Genomic DNA, 27,921 nt, shown 5'->3' on the forward strand with positions numbered 1-27,921 from the left:
GTGTCGCATGGGACAACGCTGTGACCAAAGTCTGCAATATAGTGATATGACATTCAGGAATGATCCGATTCTCCTGGACAGATCTTTACTAAGTCCTAAAGGACTGAAGCCTCACTGAGAGCCGTTCTTTGTTCTTATGTACACTGCATAGCTATATATATATATATATATATATATATATATAGCTATACGTCTCCTGTCATGGTGGCAGACATCGCAGCAGGAGGGAGGAAGAGAACAGTCACGATGCTCCTTCTGCTTGGTTACTTCTTGCTTTTTGCGCCGTTGGACAGTGTTCATAGTTGAACGTTGTTTACCGTTAATTGCTATGTTTCATGGTGTAATGGTGCAGACAGTTGTGGTTTCTGACATGGGCAACCGCCCAGGGCGTTATTTTTATAGGGATGGCAGGAAACCTCTGTGGATTGTAGCACAGCGATGAAAGCAAAACGGAATGAAATGAGTTTTAATTGATACTGGTCAGCTCTAAGTATTTAATATCTAGGTGTTTTTATGGGAATGGAAATCTTTCAGATCAATCTGAGAACCAATTTTGATAGGTAAACTTAATTTTATTGTGTCATGTAGCACAAGGCGCTGGTCTTGGTCTCGGTGGTCTTGATTACAACTCTGCTACATGGCTCATTGGTTACATGTCCTCCTCCCGCCCCAACTTCTTTCCATCCCCTTTCAGTTGGATTTTTTTCTAAATAAATGTCTCTATTGAAGTTCATGCTATGTTAGAACCGGAGACAAGATGTTTCCATCCCATAAGGATCACATATAAAAATCTAAACTGTTGCAAAGAATAAACACAATAAGAAAATGTTTAATCTGTGGCATTGTTCATTCAAATGGCACATTTCTGATGTATTAAAATTAAATACGATCGGTTCACTTAATGATATTAGCGATTAGGTTATGTATTCAGCAAGTACTTTTACTTTTAATACTTAAGTATTTTTAAAAACCAGTACTTTTTTACTTTTACTTAAGTAAAATGTTAATGTGGCACTTTTACTTTTACTAGAGTACATTTTTGACTGTGTATTTGTACTTTTACTTAAGTACATTTTTTGAGTACTATTTTTTCCACCACTGATTATAACCATGAAGTCTCATGATTATAACATGAGACTTCATGGTTTAACATCGTGTCTGTGTTTGGAACTCAAGTTGTGTAGAGTAGCCAGAAATCAAGAGTAGCGTTACTTTAAAATGACATTTCTCATGTAAAAGTAAAAAAAAAAAGCAAAACTACTCCTAGAAGTATATTTTTTCAAAAAGTTGCTTAAGGTGAGTCCCATTAAGATTCAAGTCTCCGTTTAAAACAAAACACAACAAAAAATACTGTGATGTCAGGATGGAGCAGCTGCTGACCTACCAGGACATGGATGTTCATCCAGACTGCCAGGCTTTCGTCAGTGATAATGACCTAGTCAAACAACACAGAGATTTCTGTTAAGTTCTTTATTATTCATTTTCTACAAAGTAAAAATATATCTGAAAAGTGCATCAGTACAATATTTGCTTGGCACATAGCAGGTGACATCATTCCTCATTTCTCGACATCAGTTTTTGCAAACAGATAAATCAAACACACAACTGATTCCAACTGACATCAGAAACATAAACATCACTTTATTACAATCCGACTGACATGACGGACATTGATCTGAAACTTTCAACACAGACTGGCACAACAGACAAAACAGTCTTACATATGGCTAATGGTGGTTCTCTGCTTCCATGAACAATTTACAGAGAAAGGAGTTTTTCATGCAAAAAAAAAAATATCCGCCAAGGCATCTCACATGCACAACAAAAATATTCTGTCACACCAATAACATTTCAGGGTGTTAGTTGTGAGAACCACTCAAATGTTACATTGGTCACAAACTCACTATGGCTTTAAATTTCCCTTGGCTTTGTCAGAAAACAATGTGCTTTAATTTGGCAAAAGTTTCTAAAAATCACTCTAGACCATACGTACTGCCTTTATTGATCATGAAAAAAAAAATATCAAAAAGAATTTGGCACCAGAAAAAGAAGATACAAAAGTGTTGCATTGTGAATTCTTGATAAGAAAACAATATTTCCAGACAACTAATAGATGTATTAAAAAAGACAACATTATTGGAAACACACTCAGTTAAAGAGAAAATAAAAGGAATAAAAAACAACAATTTCCAAAAATGATAAGGTCCTTTCAAAATCTTAATAATCATGGACTTATAAACACACACATTAATTACAATTATGTACCTCCAAGACCACATAAATCTGAACCGTTGTAAGGAACAGAATGAGGTCATTAACACGTATCATATGGAAGAATGAAGATTAAATACATTCAAAAGCTTCCACTGAAGTCAAACTCAAAATAAACCCAGTTGTGAAGGAAAGCATGGTCTACTTCAATCAAGCTCAATGGAATTTCATGAAATTTAACAAAAATTTTGGAGCTTTGTTTAAAAAAAACTCCTGTGCTTTCATAGATAATTAAACCAGCATGAGATATGTAGCCATCGAACAGGTCAAGTAAGACTTAAGGAGGCTTTTAGACAAGCTGAAATGTAAAAATTACTCGAGGCCAGCAGACAAAACTGTGATCTGCTGGCTGAGAGAAGGTTGTAGGAGTGACTTTAACACCTCCACTGGTCTTCTGCTCCTCCAAACGTCAGCTGGTCAAACATCCACCTTTACTGCAGAGACAGCTCCAGGTTTCTACCTGGGATGTACTCTGGTTCTCAAACCAAACAGATGGTTCTCACATATTCAGTCATTTCATGCAGATCTAAATTTAAATCAAAACTGTGTCCTTTGATAACAGTTACATTCTTCCTAGTGAGCGCCCTGCTTCAGCACGGTCAGTCAGCAGGCTGGAACTGAAGCTGTTTGTTTCAATCAGTGATGCTGAACCTCTTCAGATCAACAAGCCCCCTCTGCTACAGGCAACATGCACACAACAAGAAATGACTAAATGAATGTTTGAAAAAAGTGTAGAAAACCAAACTGAAAATGTAAGGGGTATAGGGGGAAGGATTTGTCAGAGTCCTGGTATGGACACTGAGCTTCATCATGTAGAATATGTATTCTACATTGAAAGCTCCTGTTCATGTGAACAGGAGCTTTCAATGTAGTACCAGCCCTGCTTCCCTTTCTATCAGAATATCATGTGTGCAAAACTATGTGAAACAACCAATAGTATAATATGATTATACTATTGTAGTATAATATGATTTGTTCACAGTTCATGGCATAGTCTTGATGCATCAACTTGTTCTGAGGAGATATCCTGATTTACACTGAAACTTTTTGAAGAGTTATTCTGTTGAGAGGTTATGAGTTATTAAAATTGTCCTGCACTCAAATACCTCCAGACCTTTACAGAGCAAATCTTTGATCTTCTGCTTGTTAACATGATCAGTTATGGTGGTGAGAAACTCTGGCTCAGTTCGCCTCATAGCCAGCTGGAAGCTGCATGCATGAAAAATGCATCATGGTATTCCAAATGTGGCTCCCTTCAGCTGACCTTCTGTCAATACATGATACTAACTGGAGAGTAAGTTTTCTAACAGTAGAGTAAAAATTGTCATTTGTAATGAGTAATTAAAGTTAGTTTCCTAACAAAAATAGCCCGATTGAAAACAACCATAGTTGAAATTGTACAAAATGCCAAAGGGGAAAAATGTCCAGAGCTCTTTGTGGTCAAGCCACATCAAATACAACAAAATGGAACATGTTAGTATATCCAGCCTGAGTCACTTTAATACAATTGAGAAATCAAAACTCTTTAAAAATCCAGGTAAATATTCTATAATGACAATATGATGATACAGACGGATGTTATAAATATCAGTCTTCATTACTACTGACCACATACTTCCATTAAAAATTAAAATCATTTAATAATAAAGTGAAAGTAGTATGATGGTTCATAAAAAAATAAATCTAATGAATTGGTCTAAATGTCTTTAAAATGGAAATGTTTGATAGTGTAGGAATCTGCTTTGGTTTTATCTGTTAGCTTCAACCTCTAGGAAAAAACTGATATCTGTACTAAAAGGACACCAAGTTATTTACTATTACTATAACCTCTCAACAGAATCCTATAAAAATAAATACTAGATTTAGATGTTTTTAAAGCGAAACTGTTATCAGTATTAAAGCAGGGGTATTTCAGATGTTATATTTATATACACATTCAAGTCAAGTTTCAGTTTGAAAAGAAATGATGGTTTATGAAATGTTAAAAAATTAATTCAACTGCATTTAACAAATGGCTGCCATGTTGTAAAGAGAGTTTTTTTTCTCCACATATTTCAGTTTCAGTCTGAAAAGGTATTAGAAATATTATGGTCATATTGATCATACTGATTAACAGAAATGTGATGTGGAAAGGATGAATATTGTGTGCTTTCAGCACTGACAGCTGATCTACACATGAACTCATTAAGACTGCTCTTCATCCTCAAAGTTCAGGATCACGTGTTAGAAACGAAATGCTACACAAGCCAAAAGAAAACATGAAGAAAAGAATAAAATAGTCCAGGTTGTTTTTCATCAGCTCCATTTGCTACTTTATTCCAACTTCTTCAACAATGCCACTGTGGTCATATTGTGCAAGATCAAGGTCCAGAGCCACGTGTCTTCCTGCATCACACTCCAGAGTCGCTGTACATGCCATTGATCAGGTAGTCGACTTGGGTGTAGTCCTTCCTCCTGTAGCTCTCGTATGCCTGCGTGACAAACACCGCCACCGTAACCAGGAAGAAGAGCAGGCCAAACAGCAGGACAGCTAGTAAAGAAGCTGTGTCCACCAGCTGCTGGGTCAGAGCTGCTCCAGCCACTTCCACCACCAGAACCCTTGTTGCAGAAGCAGCGGACTTACTGCGGCCGCCAGAAGTAGTGGTTCTGCTAGGAGGAATGGCTGTGGCTTCTGTGCTTAAAGATGTGGGTGAAAGAGTTGATTTCCTGGTAATTGACTTCTGTGTGGGTACCACAGATGATGATGAACTTTTCTTGCCTGTGGACAAAATGGTGATCGTAGCACTCGTATTTGGAGAGTTTTCAACTGTTTTTGATGTTGTAGGTGTCTTGGTGGGCAGAAATGTTAAAGTAGGAGTTGTAGACGATGGTTTGGTGGGTGGTAGTGTTGAAGTTTGAGTTGCAGGCGGTGGTATGGTGGACAAAGGTGTTGTTGTAAATAGTGTTTTTCTTGCTGGTGTTTTGTTGGACAGAGTTGTTGCTGGGGCTTCAGAATTTGTTTTAGTCGATTGTATAACAGTTTGAGAAGTCCCAACAGGTTCTGCAGTAGGCGATAGAAGGACGTTCTTAGCTGCAGACTGAGTACGTACAGCATTCGTGGGTGAAGAGGTGGACGACAACTGCTGAGATTGGCCTACAGATGTTTCACTGATTTTAGCCAATGTATTACTTCTATTGCCCTTTTCCTCAGTATCTATTGCAACAGTGGAGTTTGAGGAGCCTTTAGCTTTTCCATTCTTGCTCGTCATTTCATTACCTTGGAAACAAAGAAAAAAATTGTATAACATCTGCTAGGATGGAATAACAGTAACAGCACACCTGACAGCTCCTGCATCCTGTGGTGCAGTTGGAGTCTGCTGCATTGAACTGGACTTGAGGATGCTTACCTGACTCAGACGCAGCTAGCACTGTGAGGTAGATGCTGGAGAGGAGCAGCAGGATGCAGAGAAGGTGAATACCCACTGATGGCCTCAGCTGGAGCATCAAGGAACAAAGGTTCATGGTGGGCTAGAGGAGTGAGCCCAGACAGACACACACAAAAAGATGTTCATCAACAAAACTAGACTTGTTTTAAAGTGTTATTAGCATCTCACCTCTACACCCATACAACCAATCAAAAAGAGAGCATTTATTGAACAGGATTTTTTTAAACTACTGTTCAAGTAAATGGCCTGAACTTACATAGCGGTTTATCCAGTCATTTTGACCACTCGAAGCGCTTTACACTAGTCACATTCACCCATTCGCACTCACATTTATACACCGATACGCAGATCGGTAGGCAATTTGGGGTTAAGTGCCTTGCCCAAGGGCACATCGACATGTGGCAGGAGGAAGCTGGAATCAAACCTACAACTTTCTGATTGCAAGACGACTACTCTATCCACAGAGCCACAGTCGCCCACATAAATAGGCACAAGCTACCTACCAGCAAGAAGGTTACAGTTCCTAAGCTGCACAAGTTTTCTGTCACATCGTTTCTCCAGTAGAGTCACTAATATGTCATCATAGTACAGGATCCCAGTGGCAGAGTTTTGTTCTTGTAGATGGACGCAGCTAGCACTGTGAGGTACATGCAGGACAATGGACAATGAAGATGGACAAAACAGAAGATGGAGCAGGAGATGAGTTCTAAAGTGATATAAAAGTGAAAAGCTGTCCTTTTGTTAGGTTTTGACATTTATACAGACTGCTATGAAATAGAGCTAGGCTGCCCACTTTAATAGCTGCTCACTTCCAGTCTTCACATTCGACGAAGAATCCAGTCAGTCTGAGGTGTGATGTCACCGTATGATGATTTTTATCATTCTATGTCTGTGTGGGGGGGTTTCCTTGAGAATAACTGGGTGGGGTGGGGGAGTTGACTCCATCTATTTTGGTTATTGTTTCCTGATAATCAGGTGGTCCTCCCAACTTGGTAATTTTTATGTAAATTACTAATTTTGTTAATAATCACCTTTGGCGCTAAATAGTAATTGATAGCCAAACCAAATCTATTGTTAGAAAAATAAAAAAGATCTGTTCCCCCAGTCCCTCTGTGATCTTTAGCATCTCTGTCACCAACATCTGCATCAAGTATGAGCATCTACTCCAAGAAGGATCCATCCAACAGGATGAATATAAAACTGTTATGAAATCAAAGGGTGAATTCATAGCACTTACAATAAATTAGCCAACACTATACTGTGCACATTGATGTTGTGATAAAGATACATTTGCCATATATCGTGCAGCCAAGGAAGCAACTTGTGTTATTTTTATGAATCGGCTACAAAACACAAAGTCTGTTTTCAAGTGACCTAGTTTCTAACATCAGAAAAAAACAGTCATGAAACAAGCTAATCAATATATAAATGTTAATTTTTAGCAATATCAATGTAAGTTGATTTGATAGTTATTACAGTGTATTCTGGAGAAAAAAAATAATGGTGTGACATCAATTGAGAAAAAAAATAACGTTAACTTAATATGTTGATTTGATCAAAATAACTTAAGATTTGATGAACAACTGAACAACTTTCAAGACTTCACAACTATGTTCACAGTGAAGGAGGCAGGAGGCACAAGGGGTGTCAAATCTGGGGAGAGGTCTCAGTTTGAAGAAATTTATCATCATAATGTTAACACTACAAAAAATATTTGGAATATCATATTTGTTGGCTATTATACTGCAAGTGTTGGGAATGGCACTTTGCATGCCAATGGATATTTTTGCTGCAGTAAATATTTCCATCTGACCCAGATGACAGCGCTTCAGATGCTAAAAGTTGCAGAGTACTGGAGACATCGGAATGTCAGAGCAGAAGAGAAGAGTGAGAAAATGTGCATTTCTTCCAAATGATGTCACGTCATCTCTAGAATTATTTGTCAACCAACATCATGCAGTTCTGGTCTTAATTGAGGGCTTTTTCCCTGATGAGTGTCTGAATCACTGACTCATCTCAGCTCCTGTTCTCTGTTCAATGACTTCTGTCTGGAGTATGTGATTTTAGCGATGGTGGATAAATGTGTTTATCTGTATGGAAGAACCGGGAGGAGGCCTCGGGGAAGACCCAGGACACGCTGGAGGGATTACGTCTCTCGGCTGGCCTGGGAACGCCTTGGGATTCCCCCGGAGGAGCTGGAAGAAGTGGCTGGGGAGAGGGAAGTCTGGGCCTCCCTTCTGAAGCTGCTGCCCCTGCGACCCGACCCCGGATAAGCGGAAGAAAATGGATGGATGGATGGATGGAAGAACACCCAGAGGAAGCTACAAGTCTTGAGTCATATATTTTTTAAAAAGCCATGATAATATTGATATCTGTGATCAATTTGCACACAATAATCATGACAATTTTCAGATGCCTTTTTAACTCTGGAACAGACTCCTGGTCCCCAAAGAAGACTCCCCGCAACACTATGCAGCCACCACTATGTTTCACCATAGAAAGGCTGTGTTCAGGTAGTGTCCAGTGGAAGTTTTCTGTCCCACATTGCATTTTACATGCAGTCTTGTAGCAAACTTGAAACTGCATTTTTTTTCCCAATAATGGCATTCATATTGCCAGTCAGTGCCAATAAAAGGTATTCACCCCTTTGACTGTGTAACCATTTTGTTGCTTTTATAAATCCATCATGATCAGCAAAATTTGGTGAAAATGTTTAATGGGTAAACATTAAACATTTTCCCAACATGTACATGACACTGTACGTTGTTCATCAGACAACTGATACTTTGTTACAGTAGCCAACTAAAAACTATAGTAATCATCCCAGAGAGTCCACTGACTTCAGAATCACTGTAACAGACCGGGAAATGACAGGAGAGGCAGTTCACTGTGACAGAGGAAGATCGAAGCTCAGCTGTAATCTTCTGCTTCAGTGAGGCTGTAAAACAGAGGCAGTCTGCCTCAGCCTAAGGGACCTGCCCTCAAGGTAAACTAACAGTCTGGGAGCCTCCCTGGCCACGCAGGCAGCCAACGCGGATAATAAACTCTCTTTTTATTTTTTTAAGACGAGATAATACTATAAAACAGCAACTCCAGTAACAATAACAGGACTGGACCTCAGCTAACGTCCTCTCTGTTAGTTAGCTAATGCTAACGAGACCGTTTAAAAGAATATTGTCTAGAGAATTCAGATAAATTCAGACACTTACCAGCGAGGGCATGAAGTTGGTCTCCAGAAGACAAAACCTCCCATAAGCTTCAGCTAACAACAGGGAGCAGGAAACACCTGGTGTCCCGTCAAATTCCGTCACTCTGGCTTTCTGGGAACCAAATACTGCAGGAATGTCTAGCGACTGCCCGTACAAAAAAGACAAAAAAACAACAACAACAAAAACACACTTTAAGTGTCGAAATGTAACAGAGGTATGTCTGGGAGCAAAAGGGGCGTAACAGTAAATTAAATGTTACAGGGAAGAAAAATGGTCATAATCAGCTCACAAACACTAACTGGACAGAGCGCACTGGTTTCTTCTTCATTACTTTTATTCCGGTGGTGCTCAGTTAGTTGCTGCATTCTACTGCTCTCTGCTGTTTGTATAATAATCGAATAAATAAATAAATTCATATTACCCTTTAGAACTGTGAAATTGGATCATGCAGAGGCTGTAGATTAACTCTCATTTGATTTGATTACGTTCTAATTTTACTTTTTTTCTGTGCAGCACTTTGTGGCCAATATCTTGAACAATGCTATATAAATGCAGTCTCACTTATTTACTAACTAACTAACTAACTAACTAACTAACTAACTAACTAACTAACTAAACAAGAGATAAATCACCATCAGCCAAATACCCCAGGTGAAAAATAAATATACTAAGCATGTTAAATTTGAGCATACTTGAAGCCAGACTGCCTTCATCATTATACTTGAAGTGTGTTATTTTACACAAACTAATTATAAGTGTATTTTCATAGTAATTAAATTGTAGAAAATCACAATTTAAAGTGTACCAAATGTACTATCACATACGTTTTTGGAACAACTAAAGTTATACTTTGTATAGCTTAGTATACGGCTTTTAATGTAATATAAACGTCCTTGATTAGTATATCTTAAGTGTATTATTTTGTGATCAAATTACATTTAAAATATATTTAGAAGTATATAAGCATTACATGTTTTATATATTAGTAGTGTGACCACAGTATGCTACAGTTACACTTTTGGTTTACTATAATTGCTAATAAAGTACACTTTTCAGTTACTTAATGTCTTTTATTATTATTCTTTGCCATAATACATTAATGCTTCATACTCACTACAATACTGCAAACACATCAGGCTGCAGAACACAGAAGGATCAATTCCAGCACATTTTACAAGTGAAAAAACTTACAGTGTGTATTCAATATATTCACATTTTTCATTAGTACAATATACTATCAGAGAATTGTACAAACTGTCAATGTATTAAAGGTTTACAGACAACATGCTTATGAAAATTAACACAATAAAACAATAGGTACACTTAAGAGCAGGGGTGCCAAAGTCGGTCCCTGAGGGCCGACATCCAGCATGTTTTAGTTCTCTCCCTGGTTTTACACACCTGCATCAAATGATGGCTCATCAGAAGGCCTAAGCAGAACATTGACTTGATGAGGAGGTTGTTACGACCACCAGGGAGAGAACTAAAACATGCAGGATGCAGGATGCAGGCCCTCAGGGACTGACTTTGGACACCCCTGCTTTAAAGGAAATGTGAAACACATTTCACTAAGAACAATGTCCCAGTATTCCAGTATTACTGCAGACAAACTGACATTTCTCCCTGATAAGAACAGTGAGGATCAACAACAGAACATTCCCATTCACTGCACCACTGCACTTTACAGAAACCTGCAAAAAAAGAATAAAACAATAGAGCGATTAAACAGAGAAAGCACTTGTATTTTAAAGAGTACAGAAAAACGGCAAAGAAAAAAATAAGAAAATTTTAAGACGTTGTGGACTCGCTATGTATGTGGCGTCATCAGAACTAATGGTGATTGGGACCGGATGCCTGGGGTGGAAAAACATTTCTGGGTGTCTTCTTTGCCTGTTTATGTTAGAAGTAGAAAAATAGTCAGCAATGTCAAAGAGTCAGTTGATGTTGGCATTAACTATGAAGTTGTTTTTAAGTGTGGACTTAAGGGAGACAAATTACCTTAAAATCTTTCCATCCATGATCTGAATACACTGATCCTTGCAGGGTGGCAAGGGGGGCTGGTGGTGCCCACACTCTTAAGAAATAATCTTGTAAATTTACAGTAACATACTGGCAGCTACAAACACCAGAAGTTTACTGTAAATGCACAGTAGCTGTACCGTAATTAATCCTGACAGCAGATTACCGTCAATGCAAGTACGGTACGGATACTGTGAAATAACGGTAAACTTCTGGCGTCTATAGCTGCCAGTAGTTTACCGTTTTTTCGAAAGAACGGTAATCTACAGTTTTTCTGAAAGAACGATTAAAAAAAATGCTGGTACCTACAGCCACCAGCTCTTTTTTTTTTTTTTTTTTTTTTTTTTTACCGTTCTTTCAGAAAAACGGTTAAAAAAAATTTTTTAAAAAGCTGCCGTCTGTAGGCACCAGTATTTTACTGGATATTTACCTTTTTATCCATCCATCCATCCATCCATCCATCCATCCATCCATCCATCCATCCATCCATCCATCCATCCATCCATCCATCCATCCATCCATCCATCCATCCATCCATCCATTTTCTTCCGCTTATCCGGGGTCGGGTTGCGAGGGCAGCAGCTTCAGAAGGGAGGCCCAGACTTCCCTCTCCCCAGCCACTTCTTCCAGTTCCTCCGGAGGAATCCCAAGGCGCTCTCAGACCAGCCGAGAGACATAATCCCTCCAGCGTGTCCTGGGTCTTCCCCGAGGCCTCCTCCCGGTGGGACGTGCCCGGAACACCTCACCAGGGAGGCGTCCAGGAGGCATCCTGACCAGATGCCCGAGCCACCTCAACTGGCTCCTTTCAACGTGGAGGAGCAGCGGCTCTACTCTGAGTCCCTCCCGGATGACCGAGCTTCTCACCCTATCTCTAAGGGAGAGCCCAGCCACCCTGCGGAGGAAACCCATTTCGGCCGCTTGTACCCGTGATCTCGTTCTTTCGGTCATGACTGAAAGCTCATGACCATAGATGAGGGTGGGAACGTAGATCGACCGGTAAATCGAGAGCTTCGCTTTTTGGCTAAACTCTCTCTTCACCACGACGGACCGGTACAGCGCCCGCTTCACAGTAGATGCTGCCCCAATCCGCCTGTCGATCTCCCGCTCTCTTCTTCCCTCATTCGTGAACAAGATCCCCAGATACTTAAACTCCTCCACTTGAGGCAGGACGACCCCCCTGACCCGGAGAAGGCACTCTACCCTTTTCCGGCTCAAGACCATGGCCTCGGATTTGGAGGCACTGAGCCTCATCCCAGCCGCTTCACACTCGGCTGCGAACCGCTCCAGTGAGAGCTGCAGATCACGTTCTGATGAAGCCAACAGGACCACATCATCCGCAAAAAGCAGAGATGCGATCCTAAGGCCACCAAAACGGATCCCCTCAACACCTCGGCTGCGCCTAAGAAATTCTGTCCATAAAAGTAATGAACAGAATCGGTGACAAAGGGCAGTCTTGGCGGAGTCCCACTCTCACCGAAAAAGAGCCCGACTTACTGCCGGCAATGCGGACCAGACTCTGATACCGGTCATACAGGGACCTGACAGCCCGTATCAAAGGGCCCGGTACCCCATACTCCCGGAGTACTCCCCACAGGGCCCCCCGAGGGACACAGTCGAACGCCTTCTCCAAGTCCACAAAACACATGTAGACTGGTTGGGCGAACTCCCATACACCCTCCAGGACCCTGCGGAGGGTATAGAGCTGGTCCAGTGTTCCACGACCAGGACGAAAACCACACTGCTCTTCCTGAATCCGAGGTTCGACTATCCAACGGACCCTCCTCTCCAGGACCCCTGAATAGACCTTACCAGGGAGGCTTAAGAGTGTGACCCCCCCTGTAATTGGAGCACACCCTCCGGTCCCCCTTTTTAAACAGGGGGACCACCACCCAAGTCTGCCAATCCAGTGGAACTGCCCCCGATGTCCATGCGATATTGCAGAGTCGTGTAAGCCAACACAACCCTGCAACATCCAGAGCCTTAAGGAACTCCGGGCGGATCTCATCCACCCCCGGGGCCCTGCCACCGAGGAGATTTTTGACCACCTCGGCGACCTCGTCCCCAGGCTCAGCTTCCTCAACAGAAGGCATGTTGGTGGGATTGAGGAGGTCTTCGAAGTACTCCACCCACCGGCCCACAACGTCCCGAGTTGAGGTCAGCAGCGCACCATCCCCACTATAAACAGTGTTGGTGCTGCACTGCTTCCCCCTCCTGAGACGCCAGATGGTGAACCAGAATCGCCTCGATGCCGTACGGAAGTCTGTCTCCATGGTCTCTCCAAACTCCTCCCACGCCCGAGTTTTTGCCTCAGTGACAACCCGAGCCGCATGCCGTTTCGCCCGCCGGTACCCATCAGCTGCTTCTGGAGTCCCACAGGCCAAAAAGGCCCGATAGGACTCCTCCTTCAGCTTGACAGCATCCCTCACCGAAGGTGTCCACCAACGGGTTCGAGGGTTGCCGCCGCGACAGGCACCAACAACCTTGCGGCCGCAGCTCCGATAGGCCGCCTCGGCAATGGAGGTACGGAACATGGTCACCAAGAGCAGCAACGCTTCAGCCCGAACTAGTTAGTCAGATTAAGGTCCAAAACCTTCGCTTTACAGCCGTTTAAGTGGCGCCGACCCACATAAAAAACCCACAGAACAAATGGTAGAAATCACGTATTTACCAAATCCCAAAAATATGATATCTACCTTTGCTGTTTCATAATTATAATCCACGTTAGAGTGAATTTTTCCACTTGGCTGCTATAATCTGTTCTTGCGTTACACAACGTAATTTCTTTTTTTCCCTCTGAGATTCTGCTTAGAAAATGAGGTTATGAAGTTCATCCTCCTGCTGCTTTTTGTTTTTAAAATGGTAAATTTAGGTTTGCTCGACTTTTATAAACTAATGCCTCTTAAATGCATCATTTTTTGTATTACTGTTGGTGCAGGTATTAGGCGAACAAGGTGCTTTGCCTGCTAGTTTAAATTAATTTCAGCTGCACACTTTCAAAAGAGTATTCAGATTTTAACATGCATTTTCTAAGTAGTATTTAAGTTCACTCTTACTCAGTAACTTCAGTGTTGTTACAACTCTGAAACATATTTTTGCACTTTGTGATACCAGAACTATTTCACTTACACATTTAATTTCCTGAGATATTGTCAATTTTTTTTCAAGCAAAACTCTCAAAAAGAGCTGAGGATTTATTAGTTTTGATTACGTTGTGCAGGTAAATATGGACGCTTATTAGTTTTTTTTCTTTTTAATGTTTCAGGTTTGCATCGTAACACCTCGTGATGTGTTTGAGTCATGATCGCTGTGCCGATTACCTTTCCACTGGATCCAAGCACCTGGACCAGCTGACGGCGTCCATCAGTCCACGGTCTGCCGGATCATCACAACGTGGACCAACTTTTTATTTACAGTACTTGGTTAAACTATGATCTTGAAACCGGAGCCCCAGATATGCAAAAATCTACCTGCAGACTTTGTTGGCTACCCTGACACTGCAGTCATCCTGGACGGGGCTGAGCCGGACTTCCTCTCCTCCAGAGTGACGAGTTTTCATCACCAGTAAAGGCAAACAAGTCTGATGTCTGAGCTAGGAAGTATATTATATATTCACTGTTCATTTTGCTATCCTGTTTGTACCTACAATAAAATTGAATCTCATTTGTAATAATCTATATTTCACAAACCTTTTTTTCCCCCATTTCTCAGTGTTTATGTTATATGAAGTATTAGCATGTAGATCAGGAATTCAAGTGAGATGTTAAAATGCAACACATTTAGGTTATACCAGCAAAGAAATGTGAATATTAAGTAATATGTAGTTAGTCATATAATTTAATATGCTGAATAAGGCTGGATGATTCAAGATTTTTTTTCATACCAGATTTGATTTTAATCGATTCCTCCCGCCCTTAATTTCTATACTAAAATCACAGAAAATACTTTCAAAAAGTGCCTTTATTTAAATCATCTGTTCTGTGAGTTGTAGGGAGCATTACGGTCAGGATACAAGAAATTTTAATTGCAAGAATGCAGTCATCATTTCAGCAGAATAAAGATGAAATTTTATAACAATGTCTTAAAATTACAAGATGTTTCAATGAGAAATAAAGATTCAGATCTGATGTAACCAGCTCAGTCCATGTGGTTCTGACATTTGTCAGTAATCAAGAGGATGTACATTTCCACCTCAACTGACCAGGTAAGCATTAAGGTAAAAAATAAAATAAAATACTGTATAAACAAATACTGTATACAAAATGGAAAAAGAGCAACTGATAGAAATACTTTATATAAAGAAAAGCAAAAACGTTAATAGCAGGAGAAAATTTGTTGACAACATTAGCTCGGCCAATCTCTCCCTCCAGGAAGCCATCAAACAGAACTGTCCAACTCCAGCTATAATAAAGATTAAAAAAAGAAAGAAAACGGAAAGTTAAAATAACAATCACAAATTAATAATTCAGATCTAATGCGTTCTGGAATCTATTGACATTTTACAGATTTCACAAATTAATTAGAAGGTTTCACAAATGTTTTATTTATTCTGCTGTTAGTACAGAATAATCTGGTTAGGTTTGAAATGTCTAGGTGTTGTTTTTAAAGTACAACACATTAAAAAAGCTGAAGATAGTGAAAAATTAAGTGTAATCGCCCTTTAGCTATTTTCCGAATTAGATGCTACATTCGGAAGCTAACTTCAGCTTCGACTGATAGCTTGGGCACAATATAGACAGATCTATATATGTTTATATCTATATCTTTATCTATCTATACTACATAGATATGTAGATTGCACAGGATACAAGATACACTTAACATTTACATAGCACCTTTGTAAGCTTGTCCCTGTTACATACCTCAGACATATGAGGCATTATGATGAATACAAACGATTTATTAACTTACCTTCGAAGTTATTGTGAAGTTTTGACGCATCCAGCTTAAATCCTTTGTTGTTGTTGGAGCGTTTCAGGACGTCTGAAAAATTATATAGGCATCATTAATAGTCCTGCAGGACTGAGGAGCCACTGTTAACATAATGTTGCCTGTGAACCGGAACCATTCTATGTGGCATAAAAATGCAGAAGTGCTAAAACGGAAGTCCGTGGCATATACCCTATTTGGTAAAAACTGTGAGCTTTGCTGAAGTAATTAAAGACAAAAGTTCAAATCCATGCTGAGAGTGGAGCTCCTTCAATCAGTGCTCCTCCGCAGCACTGATTGGCTAAGCAATGTAACGTGATCCTCTGCAGCAAGTGATGGCAAAGCGGGGCGTCATCACGACTTTACACAAGTGTGTCTTTACCTCCGCGGCAGAGGCTCCGCCGAACCCCTGAGACCGACTCATCGAACCCCTGGGGTTCAATCGAACCCAGGTTAAGAACCACTGGATTAAATCTTCTAAAATGAATCAAAAGTTAAAATTTAGTAACTAAGTGTAAGTTCTCCTAGCCTGTTTAAATTTATTGTCAGTTCTGTTAGACAACATGGCTGATCTATCCAAAGAGGGCTCGGTTTTCAAAATTTGTGTGCCAGAAAATCCATCCATTTCCATCCATCCATTTTCTTTCACCCTTGTCCCTCAGTGGGGTCAGGAGGGTTGCTGGTGCCCATCTCCAGCTAACGTTCCAGGCGAGAGGCGGGGTCACCCTGGACAGGTAGCCAGTCTGTCGCAGGGCAACACAGATTCACACAGGACAAACAATCATGCACACGCACACTCACACCTAGGGGCAATTTAGACAGACCAATTAACCTGACAGTCATGTTTTTGGACTGTGGGAGGAAACCGGAGTACCCGGAGAAAACCCACCATGCACAGGGAGAACATGCAAACTCCATGCAGAAAGACCCGGGCCGGGAACCGAACCCAGAACCTTCTTGCTGCAAGGCAACAGCTATACCAACTGCACCACTGTGCAGCCGCGTGCCAGAAAATTAACTACAGAATATAGTTGACCTTCAAGTCATTCAAAACTACTCCTGAGCAAGTTTCATGTTTAGTTGCTGTTTTGGGGGATTTAATAAGTTTAACAGTTAGAATGTTTCTGTAACATTCAATTAATTGAAGAAAAGCTCCATGTGGTCAACAAAGCTAAAGTGCAGTATAATATAATCTTTCATCTAATTTGAAGAGTCAGTTGCAAGCCCACATACAGAGAATGTTCTTCTTTACTGCAGAACATGTGATGGACCAAGGTGTATCTACATAACAGAAACTATCAGAGATGGAAGAAACTCATGTGACCACTCTGTTCAGGTCAGAGGGGTGCTTACATAAGAGCAGTGTGAGTAGACATAAATATATTAATGACATATTATTTTAAACAATAAGCAAATTAACTGACTGCAGAATTCATTGTCAAAAGCTTCAATAAATCAGCAAATATTAGAGATTAAACTTAAGCACGCTGAACCCCTACTGCTACCCATTTACCTTTCACTAATATTGTAGAAATAATTTGTCACCACCTGCTAAGTAGGTGGTGAAAAAGTATAATTTTGTGATTAATATGATCTTTGCAGTTTGTTTGAAATAAAAGAGAATATATTAAGAATTCAGACAGGTATATTATTTGTTTGTATTGATTTTAATAATTCACTGCTGCATATGTTAATGCTGCATCAGCCTCTTGACATTCTGGATCGTGTTTCCTTGTTGTTACAATCAAATTCCACCAGATGGCAGAAGAAACCCTAATTTCCAACGTTAGATATTAAACCAGAGTCCAAGTTAACTTTGACTTTTAGAAAGTAGGTTGTGTTTAGGTTAGATATTCTATATATATTCTTCCTCTAGAAGTTTATCTGACATTCTAGAAATAAGGCATGACGTCTAACAAAATTCAACAGTTTTGAATTAATTTAGTCACATGAATTAGAATCCATTGACCCTGTCACTCAATAAAAATTAAGATGCTGAGCTGATTTACTTATAGAATCCATGATTGAAGTTATTTGTGGTGTACTTTTTTTTCTCTTCATAAAACAATAAATCCCCGAAAAAAACAAACATTTACCATTTCAAATAGCGCAATATAGCTATGTCATTGTGAAAGTCTATCATTTAAGACTTTCACTATTGCGGCCTTGGTACAAAAGCGACATGAAATAGATTAAATGTTGCGCTCAGCAGCTCCTGCAGCTTGCAGAGTGAAAAGGGGACAAGTCAGTCAGACCAGCCTCGGTTCTGAAGGTGAGACAACCAATTACATTCCATCGTTATAGTGCAGGGGGTGAGTGGTGGGGGGTGGGGGTGTCTGGGGAGGAAAGAGGAGATAATGTCCTGCACGTACGCAGACACGCGCGCGCCCAAACCAACTGCATCGCACGAGCAGATAAAGTGAAAGGCAGCAGACTTACGGGAGTCAGTATCTGTCACTTGTAGCTGCAGACTGCTGTCCCTCTTGTCTCTGTGACCACAAGCGTCCTCTGCGCCTCTATCATGTCTCTGCCTCCCGTCTCCAGGCTGTTCAGGACTGCTCTCAGGAGCAGAGTCGTTCCTGCGGCTAATCTGACGACTAAACCTGCCAAAGAAAACCTCTCTGCTGGGGTAAGTTTAGAGCCGCGGCACCTGCAGTCACTACCTTACCTCCATGGGGCCGATACCCCATATCTCATCCTCCCACAGGTCGTTGTTAATCGCTGGCAAATAGTTTGGTTTAAACGGTGTCTGGATTATGTGAATGTCGGCTCAGAGGCTTTACCTTAACTGCGCCAAACTTCTCAATTCTTTATTTTTTTCCTCTCAGGATTCCTTTTAGATAAACCTATATATAGAATATATTACTGGGTTATTATCTTTGTTCCCGGGAGAAAGACTCATTGTGTCCCGACTAGAAGTTTATCTATATTTAGCCCGGGTTTTTTTATAAAAAAAAAAAAAAAAGTGCGTCAGTATCTCGCCATTGTTCCGCCCAAATCCATCACGTACACTATCAAATAAATAGCACGCGCCATTGAGTGTGGCGGGTGCACCTCAGTCTATACACTAAAACTGCGGAACTTTCACGTTCTTCTGTAAATTTGTTGAACTTTTTTCTCATGTTCCAGCGGAACCGGCCTACCGAACAGGTTTCAACAACGACCTTGATCCCGGACATGTAGCGCTGACCGGATAGTTTGAATTGTAGTGACCGCTTGTTTTCAACCACTGCGTTATTAAAAATTCACAGCCTTAACTATTCCCTTCCAGTAGTGCACTTACAACGACGAATCTCATAATTATACAGTAATAGAGTTACTAGCTAAGTTGTGCCAGTTTACAGCTGGAGAACAGAAACTTCAAAATTATATCAATCAATTAATTTTTATTTGTATAGCACATTTCAGCAGTAAGGCATTTCAAGGTGCTTTACATAATTAAAGAAAAAATAAAAACAGCATGTGACATTGAATAAACAGTAAGAAAGAGATATAAAAAAAGATCTCATATTCGGTTGTTTTAATGTATTATTGCATTTAGTTAGTGAGTGCTACAGTCTCAGAATGCTCCTGGGATTTGTTCTTCCAGTCTTTCTAGTTTCCTTCCATCTTGTTGATTTGTATAATTTGAAATAATATTGACAATAATACAACACTATGACTGTGTCTCCCCATCCAGGAGCAAGCTATAGGGATGACAGCCTTTTTCGTTGCCGTCCTGGTTCCCTCTTTCTGGATAATGGCTCACCTGGAAGACTACAAAAAGAAATAATAGGGGAATTGGAAAATGTAGGAGGATGGAGTTCCAGTCAATCTTTCTCCAGCATCTGATGAAACCAGATGATGGTCTTCTTTGGCCCGTTCCAACATTTGGGTGGTGATAACATTCACCAGTGCTCCCACCAAAAAAGCATCCATATTTAAACACAAGCATTGTTCTGTTCTTGTTGCTGATGGTGATGTAGATGAAGTAGATTGTTATAGTGTGCCTTACGATAAATAAAAAATAATCACCAGAGATTCCCAGAGTCCAGAGTAGTTCTTCCTGAAGTCTTTATGAGAGCAGCTAACAGTTTACAACTGCAACAGCTTGTGTTCAGAGGAACCTCACACAGAGAAGCTGAAACTCTGACTCTTGCATATTTGAAATTATGTTCTTTCAAATTTAACAGATTTGTGTGAGTTAGCTGGAAGTAAGCAGCTTAGTACAGCTTCTACTATAACGATGGAAAGTGTGGATGTGATAGCCAAACAAACAAAAAAAACGAATCAAAAACACAATTTTTTTTAATCAAAATTGTCCACATTTAGGCCTCTCCATGTCTGTTTCACACTGCTCTATGCCGACGGCACAGCACAGGATCAACTTTCAAATATAAAATGTAAAAAGTTACTTGTTCCTTTGAACCTTAGAAAGAAAACACTGATATTTTCCTCGACTGTAGCCCATTCATACACACCCACAACATGGTGTACTGATTAGCCAACAACTGATCAAGGTTCAGCGTTTCTTGGATCTGTAGGCAAAAAAGTGCCTGTAAAAATCCATGTTCACATCTGGATAAAAATAAGAAAGAATAATATTTAAAACTTTCACTATCTGTGTTATGAGCCTGTTGGTAAAATAACTGCACAAACTTCACTGAATGAAACAAAATGACATGGCCCACAGCGAAGGAAGGGAATACATGTTGACACTACTTCCTGCTTCTGCGTCAGTCAGTTATAATTGTTTCAGAATGGACCTTGTTCCAATAAAATTGTAATTATTAACATGTGAAAAAAAACCACATTCTCACTGAACTTTGGCAGTTAAGCACTGATCTCAGCATTGCATGTATTTTTTTGTTCCCAGAATTGTAATAAATATTTTAATTACTGATGAATATAATGAATTATTTCATTTCCAAAGAACGAATGGAAAAACCTCTTTTCTTCATTATACCTGCCGTTACCGAACCAGTCCTGCAGGTGGCAGCAGAGGCCTGCTGATTGTACATGTATTTGACCACTACAGTTTATGAGTCTTGGCACTTTCGCTCATATCTGGTTGCAGAAGCTAGATTAGGGGTGTGCAACCAAATTATAGCTCATTAATTTTTTGTTTTACATTGTCATTACTATATGAAAATACATAATATTGACATTAATACGTATCAATTTTTCTCGGTCTCAGTTATTCTGGACATTCAAATCCTAAGTGGTTAAATAAAAGGCAACTCAACAACTGAGCAAATCCAACTGCTCTTTTAAAATATTGTAGCATTACAGGTGTAAAAGGTTTTAAAATATTTCTATTTTATGTGTTTATTCTTTTATGTCAAACAACTGGTTGTGGTTACTTCACCTGTTTGCATGATATCCTGTAAATAGGTGACATATAAAGGTAAAAGAAAGAACTACTAGCTACATTTTGCTCCAAAAATGTGCTTAACCCATCATCTCTCTGCTGAAGAATCATGAAGATGTTTATTTCTGTAAATACATTTTCTACTCTTCATTGGTGATGAGAAATTACCATCACTAAACAATCTTTATATACCCATCGTTAAATGTGAGGAACATGATAGTTTTTGGTTTTTCCAATAAAGAAAATCTGAAGACGGGAGCCTTTACATGCATTAAGCTCCCTTTATTATGATACTGCAAAATAGAATCGAACACAATCAATTCCCTTTGCAGGTGACCTCTTTAGTAAGCAGAGATCTTAATCAGTCCAGTAAAGACGTCAGATGTTTGGGACAGGCCTGTGGTAAGTCTGGAGGAGAGCTGCAAAGATCCACGACTAAGGAAGGAGAAACTGCTGACATAAAAATTATTAGCTGTTCACAAATTCAGCCTTAAAGGAGAAGTGGACAGAAGGAAGAAAGCCATCAAAACACATTTTTAAAGGTCACCAAAGGTCACATGGGGAAATCTGTGGAAGAAGCTGCTCTCATCAGGTCTAAATCAAACATTTTGGTCTGGCAGTGAAACACTGGTCACAGGTCATGTAGCCAAGTTCATATCCGTGTGGACTTGCACTGCATCAGAAAACCATCCATCCATTTTCTGCCGCTTATCCAGGGTCAAGTCGCGGGGGCAGCAACTTCAGAAGGGAGGCCCAGATTTCCCTCCCCAGCCACTTCTTCCAGCTCCTCCGGAGGAATACCAAGGTGCTCCCAGGCCAGCCGAGAGACATAGTCCCTCCAGCGTGTCCCCGGAACACCTTACCAGGGAGGCGTCCAGGAGGCATCCTGGCCTCAACTGGCTCCTCTCGACGTGGAGGAGCAGCGGCTCTACTCTGAGTTCCTCCCGGATGACCGAGCTTCTCACCCTATCTCTAAGGGAGAGCCCAGCCACCCTGCGGAGGAAACCCATTTCGGCCGCTTGTACCCGTGATCTCGTTCTTTCGGTCATGACCCAAAGCTCATGATCATAGATGAGGGTGGGAACGTAGATCGACCGGTAAATCGAGAGCTTCGCTTTTTGGCTCAGCTCTCTCTTCACCACGACGGACCGGTACAACGCTCGCTTCGCGACAGACGCTGCCCCAATCCGCCTGTCGATCTCCAGCTCCCTTCTTCCCTCATTCATGAACAAAATCCCCAGATGCTTAAACTCCTCCACTTGAGGCAGGACGACCCCCCTGACCCAGAGAAGGCATCAGAAAACATGTAGGAAAATTACTGGTCATGGTGACAAATTATTTTTATTTAAAGCTTAGCTTTCCTGGAAAAACAACTATTTTTGAAAAAGGAACACATGTTTAGAAATCTGTTACTGAGCTGAGGCATTCTCAGCAGGATTACTGCTTTTAGATTTCTGAACTACATGCGAACCATATTTACAGAGCTTTCAATAACCTTACCATAATATAACAAGCGTCTGGGATCTAAAGAGTTAAAGTATTTAAGACTGAATGGTAAGTTTATTTCACCTTCTGAGGCATGTCATAAAATTCCCTCAAAGTTTAGAAGCAGTTTGAAAGGATCAACCTGTTGGGTTGGTATCACAGCAGCTGCAGTGGAGCGCTGCTTCAGGCAGCTGCCGATGGATCAACTGGATGAATAGAAAATGTGTGAGCATTTCAATCTGTGCAGCTCTAAAGTGAAACAAGTTTGCAGTTTCCATTATTTTGTTATTATGAAATATTCTAATAAGCAGAATACATATTTGTATAAAAATGTCCCAAAACAAGCATTTATTCATCAACAATAAATAATACAACAGTAAATGATAAAAATATTTTTAACAAAAGCAGATTTCTTCAAGTTACAATAACAACAAAAAAAAATCAATTGCAAATACTTATTTTCTCTAACAAATTACATAAAATACATTTGTTCAATTGTTAACTCGTGTACCTTGATTCACAATTAACAAAAAGCAACATAACCTCAATCACAGACACGGGGCAGATTTCATAAGCTGTGAAAGGCAAAAGATACGTCTACCAAGCAAGAATATACACAGAAAAATAGAATCTGCAGAAAAATAGAGCCATTTAGATCTTGGTCAGAAAACCTAAAAATGTACAATTAATTTAAACCATTTACAAAAACGTTCATTGAAAATCATCAAATATATCAAATACTTGCTTAGTAAAAGAAATATTAAAAATAAAACTAATCACACTCCCAGACCTTCCAAAACTAGTTGACCTCCTGAAACTGGACAAGATGTGGCAGTCTGCTGAAATCCCATTATTTCTGTCTGAACGGAACAGCAGGGAGAAAACACTCCAACATATGGAGAACTATTAGCAAACATGAATAAGAACAGAATGGAGAGCAGTGTGTGTGTGAGCTGCTAGTTCTCCACCCTGGAAGACAACCAAGGCCTTATGACTGGTTACACATGGACTCATGGAAGAAAGAGCAAATATGTGTATTAACACCGCAAACGCATCTTTAGCCTGCATGCAGAGTGGCGAGAGAGAGAGCACGATTTTGAGCAGATAAAAGGAAGGCTGAACAGAGAGCAGAACAGCAGCTACTTTGCTTTGAGCTCTAATGAAACCTGCTGGATTTGGCGATGTAATGTCTACTTCATTATGGCTGCTCTACTGCTAATGTGAAATACTGAAGCAGGTTAAAGTTGTTAGGATTTTATCTGAAATATTAAATCCCTAAATGACAGCAACTGCTCTCACACAACTCTTCCTCTGTTATAATCACAGGACACAATTTTCTACCATATTCTCTATACTGTTATGTCTTATAGTTCTCCAACAGAAAAATGAATTAGGTAGAAGCCAGTCTCAGCAGGTCAAAGCTTTACAAAGTAATCAAGATTAAAAATCTGTCACAAAACTCTGGAAAGTGCCATTTCTAAACTTCAGGAACCAGAATAATCAGTTGGTGTCAGTTCTACTTACATCCAGCAGAGGTTACCATTGTAATAAGCCCAGTTCAAAGATGAGCCAGCTTGGTAGTGCTGAAACATTTTGAACTGAACCTAAACATTACTTGATAAGCCAACAATCATGCTTCATAGTCCAGACCTCTGGTCACATCTGTCAGGTTATTGATGGATAACTGCAGGATGTAGGGTTAAAAGTCATCTAAACAACTGGAGTCTGTTTATTGTTCAAGCTTGCCTTACACAGTAAACTCGGAGGCTTCAGTGTGCAACCTGCTGCTCGCTGAAGCTTCAGAGAGATGGCTTCAGATGCCAAACAAACAGGAACCAGAAAACACAAAATAAGGCCTCAAGAAATAAAGCAAGTCTTCAATCTGACCACCACATTTTGGTTTAACAGTGAAGCAGCCTGTCAGTCAGATTCATGTGTTACCTATAATGTCTCACTCTCACACGCACATCCTGAGGGAAGAAAAGTATGGAGTGACAAAACTGCAGCCCACTGCTTTCACATCCTGCATAGAGAACTTAAAAAAAATTTCGATGTCCCCCTGCAGTTTTCCACTCACTTTGGAATAAAGTAAGCACTGGTGCTAATACACACAGCACTGTGTTATGATCAATAACACAAACTAAAGATAGAACGTAACATGGTGCATACTTTAAGCTCACACACTCGTACCTTTGACGGTTCAGAAAAGTCTGGCCTGTTGAGATTACAACAAAATGACATCATAGCCAAAAAGCTGGATTTGTTTGGTCCAACTCTGTTGGTTGGGAACCAGCAGCAGGACAGACTCGGTTCTGCTAAAGGGTGGCGAGGATCCTGAGGAAAGAGATGAGGACGACGCAGAATGACTGTCCTACTCCAAAAACAAACGCCTCGAAGGACATCATGGTCTTCCCCGCTGCTTTGTACACCCCAGCTATGGCTGCACCTGAGGGACACAAACAGGTTCATGACTTTATGTGGGCCTACCAACATGAAAATGTGGAACAGAAGATGATGGTGTGGATGAATATATTGCAGGGGATTCTAAATAATGAGACTATGCTTTGGAAAAACAAACAAGAATCTACGTGTTTCAGTGGAAAATTTATATAATTTAAAGATTTCTCCTACTTGTTTTATCCAGACAAAATTAGATCATCTTGACTAAAATATCATAAGAGAAGAGCAAACACACACACTGAGATGGAAGGCTTACTGGTGAGAACCCCCCCACAAACTGGTCCCAGAAGGCCCATGAGGAGGATGGCGATGGGCGTGAACCGGGCGATCTTATGCTGCCGCAGCGTGGCCAGGGAGATGAGGGCTGCAGGCAGGTGAAAGATGATGGAGGACACGGCAGCCCACAGGAACACGCCGTACCACATCTCTGCCGGGGCAAGCAACACGCACCGTTCAATCTGTGGGACATGGCTCATACAATGCTGGCTGTCTGGTGAAACTTTCTTCTGCTTGGAACAGTAAGTGTTTGGAACTATAGCAACAATCCATGGATACATTTTTAAAAAAAGTGCAAGTACATCAAGAATGAATATGTATTATGAGCAAACTAAGGAAATTTGTGGTTGGTTATGTATTCTTACTTGCAACAATGTTTCCTGGCAATAAGCTGTTCACCTACAGAGACCTGTCTATGTTCAATAAAATGGTGCTACTTTTGTAAGAATAAATGCATTTGTAAGTTTAATTGAGTTCACTTTATGGATCTATGGCTACTTAAACACTGCGCCCCCTGTCCTTCCTCATTCTGATGGTTCTCCCACTGCTGTGATCCAACATAAGCAGGTCAAGAAATTGGTTTGTAAGAGCAAATGTTAACTTTCTAATATGTTTACTATGTTACAGTTGAGCTAAATACTATTAGCAAGTGGATTTTATCATTGTTACAAACTGAAGATAACATTGCTACTTACTGATCTGTTTCACTGTTTTTCCCACCTCAAATTATTATGAACTGATGTCAGTTCAATAGAACTGACATCAGTTATTAGTCTTATTAGTTCAATAGAATCTTAGTTTTTGGCACCATTTAAATGTTCTTCAGAAAAATTGTTGCAGATTAAATTACTGGACTGTGTCTACTGCTGATGAGTAGCTCTAAATGTTTGGTTGGAATATCTTCCCGTTTGTCAAGTTATCTGTTCTAATATGATTTAGAATATGTTGCAACTCTGTTCTTGTTGCATGTAAAGAGGCTAATTTTTCGAAGGCTAAGTTCAGATTTGGCCGCTGTAAAAACTAAACCTCCCATAGTGAAAGAAAACATAAAATATAGGGTCCACATGAAAGTTTTGCCACATATTTGACCTCCACTAAAATTACTTTGGAAAACTGTTACGAACATGATCTATTATATACGAAGCTGAAGTTGGTTTCCAATTCTAGCTTCCGATTCGGGAAATGGCTAAAGGGCAATTCACTTAATTTTTCACAACCTTCCATATCTTTGACTCTAGTTTTAAAAACTACAACACTTAGACTCTTCAAACCTGGACTAGATTATTCTGCTCTAATAGCAGAATATTTAGAACCATGTTTGGGATTTGTGAAACTTTTATCTGATTTGTGAAACTTCAATAAAGGTTGATTTTACCACTTTTTTGTATCTGGGTTGCACTAAAACTGCTCCAGCTCCAAAACTACAACACCGTCCTAGACACTTCAAACCTGTACTGGATTATTCTGCTCTAATAACAGAAAATGTATAACTATGTTTGGGATTTGTGAAACGTCAATAAAGGTTGATTTTACCACTTTTTTTTGCATCTGGATCACACTAGAACTGCTCCAGTTCCTAAAATACAACTCATATTCTCTTCAAACTTGGACTAGATTATTTTCAACTAGTAGCAGAATATTTAAAACCATGTTTGGGATTTCTGAGACCTTTTTCTGTATTTTAGGAACTGGAGCAGTTCTAGTATGATCCAAATGCAAAGAAGTGGTAAAATCAACCTTTATTGAAGTCTCACAAATCACAAACATGGTTTTAAATATTCTGCTATTAGAGCAGAATAATCTAGTCCAGGTTTGAAGAGTCTAGGTGTTGTACAGTAGAATATATATATATAATCTTATGAAAAAAGTTGGGAAATAATCTAAATAATCTAGATATGAGGACAAATAGAGTTTACTCAGGTAACAGCCATGAAAACGTATTAACCTTTCAGTTTAAAGTTACAATAGCTCGAGTGAACTTTTAATTACTGCACAATTCGGGAGCACGAGCAGCTTCTGTACAGCTAACAAGTCGGCACAGAAAACCAACACAAGTTTACTGGAAATAGAAAGTTAGCTAGCATCACCAGCCACACTAATAGTGCTAGCGTCCGTGAGCCAACATTTAGCTATCGACTCTTTTACACTTGCTTGATAAAGTACTTAACATATCTTAAAACCGGCTGTTTTCTTGTTGAAATCGGGGACTTTTACACCCTGTCACGTAAACACTATCAGGGTGGCTAGTTGGCTAGCTAGCACATATTAGCTTACCTGAGAAGTCAATGAGAAATGTGTCGTTGCGATTTGTCCTCGGTACTAAATTCCAGCTGAATAGCTGCTTGGCAAAGTCTATATCACTGTACCTATTTTGCATATTTTACATTGGTATCAATGCATATGTGAATATGGGGAAAAGACGTGTTAAAACCCACAACTCAAGAGTAAAATGTGACGCAACAGCAGCGCTCCAAGCCCCGCCCCCTGTTTTTCAAAGCAA

At 40.0% G+C, this 27,921-nt stretch overlaps 2 protein-coding genes across 3 annotated transcripts; both read right to left on the bottom strand.

The window, feature by feature from the left end:
• Positions 1 to 1,616: 1,616 nt before the first annotated feature.
• c6h11orf24 (chromosome 6 C11orf24 homolog) lies at positions 1,617 to 18,768 on the bottom strand. 2 transcript variants are annotated; one of them, XM_008410913.3, is made up of 4 exons: positions 9,205 to 9,528; positions 8,906 to 9,049; positions 5,658 to 5,778; positions 1,617 to 5,527 (listed from the first exon to the last, which is right to left on the bottom strand). In XM_008410913.3, the coding sequence occupies exons 1-4, from the start codon at positions 9,319 to 9,321 to the stop codon at positions 4,662 to 4,664; spliced, it is 1,248 nt and encodes a 415-aa protein (XP_008409135.2). In that variant the 5' UTR covers positions 9,322 to 9,528; the 3' UTR covers positions 1,617 to 4,661. The 2 variants fall into 2 exon arrangements, with proteins under 2 accessions (XP_008409135.2, XP_081463777.1); XM_081607651.1 differs by lacking the exon at positions 1,617 to 5,527 and adding exons at positions 6,200 to 6,333; positions 15,833 to 18,768 and having other exon boundaries at positions 5,767 to 5,778; positions 8,906 to 15,322.
• A 6,083-nt stretch (positions 18,769 to 24,851) lies between these two features.
• tmem170a (transmembrane protein 170A) lies at positions 24,852 to 27,919 on the bottom strand. Its single transcript, XM_008410917.3, has 3 exons — positions 27,696 to 27,919; positions 25,402 to 25,572; positions 24,852 to 25,131 (listed from the first exon to the last, which is right to left on the bottom strand). The coding sequence occupies exons 1-3, from the start codon at positions 27,796 to 27,798 to the stop codon at positions 25,001 to 25,003; spliced, it is 405 nt and encodes a 134-aa protein (XP_008409139.3). The 5' UTR covers positions 27,799 to 27,919; the 3' UTR covers positions 24,852 to 25,000.
• Between the last annotated feature and the right edge of the window lie 2 nt (positions 27,920 to 27,921).

This window comes from Poecilia reticulata, chromosome 6 (genome assembly GCF_904066995.2).
Source record: "Poecilia reticulata chromosome 6, P_reticulata-male-v2, whole genome shotgun sequence".
Classification (NCBI taxonomy): domain Eukaryota; kingdom Metazoa; phylum Chordata; class Actinopteri; order Cyprinodontiformes; family Poeciliidae; genus Poecilia; species Poecilia reticulata.

Bases quoted from the DNA above. Each gene is read 5' to 3' on its own strand.
- c6h11orf24 (XM_008410913.3), bottom strand. From the start codon at position 9,321: ATGAATTTATTTATTTATTCGATTATTATACAAACAGCAGAGAGCAGT. The intron at 5,779-8,905 runs GTAAGTGTCTGA...TCACTCCTCTAG, and splicing joins CCAACTTCATGCCCTCGCTG to CCCACCATGAACCTTTGTTC. The intron at 5,528-5,657 runs GTAAGCATCCTC...TTTGTTTCCAAG, and splicing joins GCTAGCTGCGTCTGAGTCAG to GTAATGAAATGACGAGCAAG.
- tmem170a (XM_008410917.3), bottom strand. From the start codon at position 27,798: ATGCAAAATAGGTACAGTGATATAGACTTTGCCAAGCAGCTATTCAGC. The intron at 25,573-27,695 runs GTAAGCTAATAT...TTGCCCCGGCAG, and splicing joins ATTTCTCATTGACTTCTCAG to AGATGTGGTACGGCGTGTTC. The intron at 25,132-25,401 runs GTAAGCCTTCCA...TGTGTCCCTCAG, and splicing joins TTGTGGGGGGGTTCTCACCA to GTGCAGCCATAGCTGGGGTG.